Here is an 8,301-nt window from a genome sequence, read left to right on the forward strand (position 1 = left end):
TAGAATCCCGAAAGAAATAGAATCCCTAAAGAAATAGAATACCAAAAAGGCGAAAATTGAAAATGTTACAGGCTCCTTTTTATTGAGCCTGTTCGTGGACTTTAAATGTGACACGTTAGTGCCATTTCATGAAAAGCGGCGTACGACCCCCAGTAAAATATTGTTTGTGCCCTTAACAAGACAAAAATGGCCGAAACTAAATAAATTGGAATTTTGAAAGGGGATAAGAAGTTGTGAAGCCTGCATAACACAGATAAGCTGCAAAAAAGACCAATTTAAAAAGCAGGCCCATATACTTAGTTGGGTTATACAGTATTCCAGTAAGGAATACTGAAACCACCCAAGTAAAAAAGGCGAATAAAAAGGACTTACTAAATACAACAATAATGTCGTATTGAACGATATTCCAAGATATATAGAAACAAACTATGTAAAATTGTAAAGAAAACAAAAAACATAAGTACCCTTTGATAACATTGGACACAGAAAAAACAACAACATCTTAAGCATGTTAGTCTTTCAAGATTTCTGATAAAATTCTAAATTGTTCCAAATAGACATACCTCCTCCATTCTTGTAACAAATGTATGGAAATCTCCAAACGTTTCCAAGATCCACTGCAAACCCAATAACTGACAGTAAGAAGTCTATTTTCTTGTCCCATGTTTCACGACCTTCTTTTTCTCCATTGCTGTCTATCGTCGGTAAGTCATTTATTTGAAACACATCCCCGTCAGAATTTTCACTTTTAAGTGGCACATTTGGTCCACTATTTACTTCAACACCATTTTTGGGTAATAAAAGTTCCGTGGCAGGCTCAGAATCGCAATTTTCTAAATCAGTTGCTTCAGTGTTATCTTCGCAAATATCATTAGACACATTTGAAAGCTTTTCCGACGAGTTTTCCTGCACGATTTCCTCGAATTTTTCTAGCGCGTCCTTGCTATTCGTGCGGTAATCCATTTTGACATTAAAATGCGCAGTAGATTATTTATAACACAGTTAACCTACAGATATCATCACCTCTAGCTCACTCATGTATTAGTAAACAAAACATACTTCTAACGATATGCCTATTCCAAAACTATGAAAATAACTCTATCCTTGTTGTTTTCATATTAAAGAAATTATGTCACCCTTGATTAAAATGCAAGTATTAATCGTCACATATTTTGTCAGTAAAACATATTTCTTACGATCTCTAAATCCAGTGAAATTTAGGTTGGTAAAATTATAAGTTATAATATTTAATTCATTTAGAATTCATAGAGATATCGTTAATGAATATCACTACCCCACGAATAAATTGCATTTAACTCTTCCACTGTATCGCATTAATATAAAATAACTAAAGTAAAATCACTCACTTCTCTAACCTAGAATTGTGGGAACTCCATCGCAAAAACTGAAAATCGCGCGCTGTTTTTAAAGATGCCAATTCTCGATAACATAGCTTTCTCCGCGGAAAGAGAAGCTATACATTCTTCTACAGGAGATATTCTTCCTTAAACCTTTTATTGAATATGATAAAATTGAATATCTCTGTGTGAATGCGAGCTGTCGTAAATCTTTTTATCCGAATTTAAAAATCAACGAATGTTATCATACACGCGTTAATCCAATATACAGCCCTGACAATACTGGTTTATCCGTCAGATAAGATACTGTTCAGCAAATCTTTTAGCCACGGCACGTATCAATTTAATTTAGGAACCTACCCGATCGAGATTAAAAGAGACTGGATTTATCCGACTTTTGAAAAGGTCATGGACATATCTTCGGATGTAAACATAATTTGGATGAAAGTCGATATATTTGGGTTTTCGGTTGAGACGGCCGACATCTATCACGCCTTCACAAATACTTTCTCAACACTTGAGATTGATTTAAAAGATAAATCACGCAGAACTCTTGTATCTTCATGAAGTACTTTCTTTATCAAAACTGTAACTTATCGCTGAAGATAAATAAAACTGCATTAATCATATTTTATGTCTAATGCGTTTTCCTTCCCTGATATTTCTGCGTGTTAAACAATTTCACTTTGAAAGGGGGACGGTTTTTGTTCAGCTTTATAAAAGTACTAATTCACATCAGAGAAATGGTTTTAAAATAGCTTAACCCGTAAAAAGAATACCTTTTAATTTGAATATTTATACACGAATTATTTACACATGTGAAATTTATCAAAACATCAAAAGATTTATATAGCTTTATATATTATCGATCTAGATAATGAAATTGAAAGTCGTGTGCAATCAAATATAAAATATCCTCTTTTATAGAATATGTACGTGTCAATGTAAGTAATTAAAACCATTTCATTAAATATTAAGAATTGTTAAAAAGCTCTGTTATTAATAAGATAAAATGATAAGAAAAACACGAGTTTCTATGATGATATATAATTATGACAACTGGCTTTTGCATTTCAGCATTTTCTGTACATTCAAAGCAAAAGTTGCACTTGATTTGTGATTCAATATAAATTTCAGGTTTTCTTTCATTGAAGTGCTCATTTTTTCCGCTGTCGAGTTCATCTGAATTAGCTATATATTAAAAAAATGATAATTATAATAGTCATTGTCAAGTAATTGATAACGATAAAATATAATAACTGTCTTAAATATGAAAAAATACTGCCCCATATTTTTATCATTAGAATAGTACATGGAAAATTAAAAGGATATTGATAAAAAGGTCAATGTGTAACTTTGGTTATAGTTCATTTTTATTACGTATAATGTAAGATATTAAACATTTGATTTAAAACTTAAACTGCACTCCCTCTTTTAACACTTTGATGACATAAAGTCCTTTAAACATGCCCATTATTAAGCAAATAGTAAAAAAGAATACTTATCGTAGAACACGCCTCAAAATCAATTCTTATCTAAATTAATAACAACATTAAGATAGCGTTGTTTTTTAAGTTAAAATATCATGAAGTGATTATAGCTATCATTAGGTACTTGATTTCTACAGAAATATAACTTAAATGTTATAAAATATCAGAAAATTGAGCTTTCTCCGTAAATAACATGAAAAATATAACGATAAAGATAATAAAATCATAAAATATGACAAGCGCCATAATGATGATGATTATCTGTAAACGCTTTTTTGTTGTTTTTTTTTTTGGGGGGGGGGGGTCTTCTTTTCTTTTTGATGATGTTGTTGTTGTTTTTCTTCTTCTTCATTTTTTCCTTTTTTCATTTATCTTGAGGCACACATCTTTATAAATTATATAATTGTAAGTATTTAGAATTTTACCGCCCATCTCAATGTTATTTGCATTTCAGCGAAGGAGTTAACGGACTAGTCTTTGAATATATTTTCTAACGTAGAAATAAACATTAAATAATCGTTTATCAATTTTGTTTATGGAAAAATTAAATCGCATTTTAATTTTAACGATATTTTTTCAAGACATTAATCTTAAAATTATGAAATATTCACATTTCAGAATATATTATATTTTATATTTATAAAAAAGAAACTTATGACTATTTTGAAATCATCATTGGAAAAAAAAAACTTTACGCAAATCAAAAGTTAAATGAATTAAAGCCAAGTGTTCATATTTTACATAAATAGTCCATTTAAAAACTGTTTAAGTTTCTTTGAGTAAATATATAATATAAATAAAACGAAATGAAATCGTTTAATTCATAAGTGCGTTTATTTTTACGATCTGAATAAAAAATATCGGACGTGAAAGGAAAAACAAATAAAACGTTTTTGTCGAAATATAATCTTTGTGTATTTGATAAACTTTGGTTGACAGAAATTGGCACATAATTTAATATTAAATATAAATTTATAACTCCAGTAGCTAATAGGAAAATGAATTATAGAACAGTATATTTTTTTCTTCTAAAAATAAGTTCAATGAAAATTGAACAATTAATTTTAAATTATGACAATAAACTGATCGATCGGTTTTATTTTATTCTTATCGACGAGATATGAGCTTTACAGGCCAGATATTGTTTACATTAATCTTAGTATATCACTTACTGTTTATCACTCACTAGAAATCGTTCATATATACCACGTTCTTTTATTTTTTGTAAATCACTCACTTTATATCTCTCACTGTAAGTCACACACTACTGTATTTAACTCCTAAATCACTCACTGAAGTCACTATCTTTATAACTATTTTTATCACTCACTTTATAATACTTATTATATATCACTCACTGTATGTCACTCCAAATGAAAACTGGCCAAGTTTTTAGCACTAGATAAAATACACGTTATTCGTGCGATCTGATTTTAGTGTATATGTAATTTAATTTTTCACATTTGAATTTTTATGTGATTAATACATACTTATATGTACTTGTTAAATAAAGCGCTAAAACATGCGTTACGAATAGTTCCTTAAAGGATCATGCAATACTAGAATGATTTTATTCGTCATGTTTACTAACATACTAAATTATACCTACAAATTATAATAAATAAAAATGTCGCTAAAAAACAAAATACAAAAACATGGTCGGAGAATGCTTTTACTGACGTGGTAGATGCTCATTTGCGTCAAATAAACTGAATTGTACGTTAAAATGACCAGACGCTGACAGGTCGCGCATTTTCTTCGGTTAAATACATTCAGGTCACTGACGAAAGAAGTGTGTTTATTTTGAGAGTCTAAAGTACAAATGAGTCGAGTGTAACATGAGGTCCATTATTTTACGTGTCATAACTTTTGTCTTGTTGTCGGGCATTATTGGATATTATTTGATAAAAAAAATAATCTTGAGAGAATAAGACGATTTTGCGCCATCTCTTACATAAGTTGACGTTTCAAGTAGACTAACCTCAATAGCGCCTTAAATATTTTATAAAGCTTGCCAAGGTTTCGTTGTGCTGTTTGAGTATCTTTAGCCCTTTCTTATTTATCTTTTTCTCGTTTTGCGGTCTAGAATACCGTACATTCACCCTAGGGATATGTTGCCTGATGTTTTTACTGTGTCTTCTGACGTGTTGTATGTCTTAATGTCTTATGCAGGCTTTTTCCACTCTCAAAATTCTTTTTATTTAGTTCCGCCTCTTGTTTTGTCGTAAAGGGCACACGCTTTCTGTATTGGAGATCATACTCCGCTTTTCATGAAATACATGTAGTACGAACGAGTTACATTGAAGATTTCACATGATTACCACCGTTTGAACCCACCTGAGGAAGTTTATAATTTAAAAAATCACCCTTTTCATCTTTCGTTGATGAATTCAGCTTAAGCCGGTGCTCTAGGGGCATGGACGGTGACAGGTAATTGCCACTACCGTCCATGAACTGGCTCAATCAAACAAAGCCAGCAACGTTTTTAATTATGCCGTTTTGTGCGTTCTTTAGGTATTACATTATATCTCTATGTCTTTCTTTAACAAATTTTAAGACTGGTTTAATACAAGTTTATGTGAAAAATACAGTATACGCAGAAAAATGGAGAATATAGTTTTCATCGAGATAAGAGATGTTAAGCTAGAAATTAAATAATCAAAGAAGTATTTATATGCAAATATGGTATAATGGTATAATGTACAAAGGGACGGATCTATAAAACTGATACAGAAAATGTAAATGGTAATAGCAGTTAAGTATTTTTTCATTGTTTTATTTACAAACAGAAGAATTCCATGAGCGAATTGTTTATTCCCGAAAAAATGCTTAAATCAAAATTCCACATCAGACGTGTACAACTTAATGCGTTTTTTATCTTAATGTGGGGGAACCTTAATTCAAATAATCTTAATGCAATTACGTTATCTTCGTAATGTCACGGAACTGGATAAAATCGTATTATTTTTGATAGGAGATTTAAATGCTACCGTTCTTTATGAAATTTATCACTTGTTTGTCCTGAATAGGTGAGGAAAGCTTCTTAAACACGCTTGATATCATAAACAAAAATGAATGTTTGCAATACTTAAAGATCTGATGAAGCGATAGAGTACTCGTTTACGTTAATACGATTGCGAAAGAACGGTTGTGATGATATTTGCATGAGACATATTCTTTCTTTGCCTTGAAATCTATAGATTAGGTTCACCCATCAATACATTTCATTAAACTTCTAAGTAATGCAATTGATTCAGGAGAATACCTATCTCTCTCATATTCTTTTAGAAAATTTGTCGGGTTTATCTTCACGAATTCACAATTTTAACTTCATGATTTCAACATACAGAATTCACGAATTTATGATTTCCAACTTCACGCCTTCTCGCTTTTAATTTCACGAATTCACGATTTTAACTTCACTCATTCACAGTTTTAACTTCACGAATAAAACATATTTAAAATATTATATATAAGTCTATACGCACCCGGATCCACTAATTTTTCATTTTAAAATGCATCTGTGGAAAAAAGGATCAGTTTGACTGGAAATTTTAACTAAATGCAGTAACATAATTATGTTGTAATTAAAGTTTAACTGGCATTGTTCAGATAATAAATGTCATAATTAAACATGAATTAATTTTAAATCTGTGAGATCTTATTTTCAAGAAAAAGTATATTTATAAAAAATACGCTATGTATGACGGAATATCGGACGAAAATTATCATGTTATGTAATTCAACAAATGATTGCGGTCTTTTTTCCTTCTTATTTTTGCTCGACCTGCATTTTAACTTTAATTCACAGAAAAAATGTATTGTTTCAAAATATTATTACTGGCTGGAAGCACGGTGAAGTAAACAGAGAAAGTCTCTAGACAGGTTTACGAATACATAATGTTATCAACTTTATACATATAATCTAGCCATAACGATTTTATCTATAAAAAAATGCAAACTCAGTATTTTTGTATACTTCAGTTTGATTTTCATCAGCAACCGCAATGCCGTTATCTGACGATTTAACAATGTTTTCATATAACCGCAGTGTTTAATTTATTCATAAGATATTATCTTTACATGAAATGAGTCAATAGCCTACGAAACTGAAACTCTTCTTTCCAGAGACGAATCTACCAATAGTATATGAGAGACATACTAAGAATAAATATTCTGCTGATTCAATTGCATTTCTTAGACGCAATATGATAACATAATAAGAAATTTATTAATATATTACGGAAACGTTAAAGCTCCATATATTGCAATCGTGAGATGTAAGACGACTAATATTTTGTTTAATTTTATTAGATATAAAAAAAAACACCGAAAGCATTTCGCCTAGACAAAAACTTAAAGCATATCGAGAAAAGGTTCGGCAAAATTAACTTTTTTTCTAAATCTTTGTGAATAAAATAAATCGAATTGCGTTAGAATCTCCAATTAAATCGAATTAAACACATAATAATCTCAATTACTGGAGTCTCCTTAATGTATCCGTAATATATGAACCTAATCAACAAATGTCAAGGTAAAGTAAGAAAATGTCTCATTCATACAATCTGAGCTTGGAACAATTGTGCATTATCTGTGTTAAGCAAAAAGAAGGACTTTCCGAAAAAAAATAAAGATATCTATCAGTAATATCTATAAGTAAAACAAAAAGAATCGCATCTTAATAAAAAACATTGTTATAATTATATGTTTCCTTGAAGTGATTAAGATAAGGACTGAATTACAGAACATGTAAAGTATTATATTTGCAGAACAGAACATACTCTTTATTTGGAAGACACAGATTACAAAATATTAAATTCTGCAATAACATGTGTGCAAGTTTATAAATAGGGAATGGTCAATACATATCTGAGAAAAGAATATACATACAAACAAAGTAATTATACAATAAATATTGCTTATGGGTATTGTTATGACTAAATCAAAGCTGATCTTACATTCAAAAAAAGTGTTTCAATTTTTATTCTTTGTATGAATGGTGTTTTTTTTAAATTATTTTCTCTTACCAATGCGATTCGATTGAAATAAAAGTTGTCCCTGAATGGACGTGAAATTATAATTAAGACTGGTAGGTCTAGTTTTAAAGAAACACGGAAATAAAAGGAAAATAATAATAATAATAATAATAAAGTATATGCGTAGTATTAAATTGACATTTCAACTGAATGAATCGGATCAGAAATCTGTACTTTATTTAAATTGGCGAAAAAAGACATCAGCAATTAACTATGTAATATGAAGTGATACACAATAAAGAACAACATAATTCTTATGTTCATTTTCAAGGGGTTTTAAGTAATAAACATGATTATGTTCACTTTCAACAGATTTTCTTTGCTGAGGCACAATTAATAGAAACTTGTCATAATCATTGTGCAAGTCATTCTGAAAACAATTAATTTATAATTATCTATTCAACAGTTTTCAACCTC

At 29.8% G+C, this 8,301-nt stretch overlaps 1 protein-coding gene across 1 annotated transcript; it reads right to left on the bottom strand.

Moving 5' to 3' along the window:
• Window positions 1-563: 563 nt before the first annotated feature.
• Window positions 564-1,786, bottom strand: LOC132746362 (sodium-dependent serotonin transporter-like; the record flags this gene model as incomplete). The annotated part of the gene is made up of 1 exon (XM_060735480.1): window positions 564-1,786. A coding segment is annotated over exon 1 (400 nt), but the record flags the coding sequence as incomplete, so codon positions are not given.
• Window positions 1,787-8,301: the final 6,515 nt, after the last annotated feature.

The sequence above is a fragment of the Ruditapes philippinarum genome, unplaced genomic scaffold (genome assembly GCF_026571515.1).
Source record: "Ruditapes philippinarum isolate M1 unplaced genomic scaffold, ASM2657151v2 ctg3051_1_1_1_1, whole genome shotgun sequence".
Classification (NCBI taxonomy): Eukaryota; Metazoa; Mollusca; class Bivalvia; order Venerida; family Veneridae; genus Ruditapes; species Ruditapes philippinarum.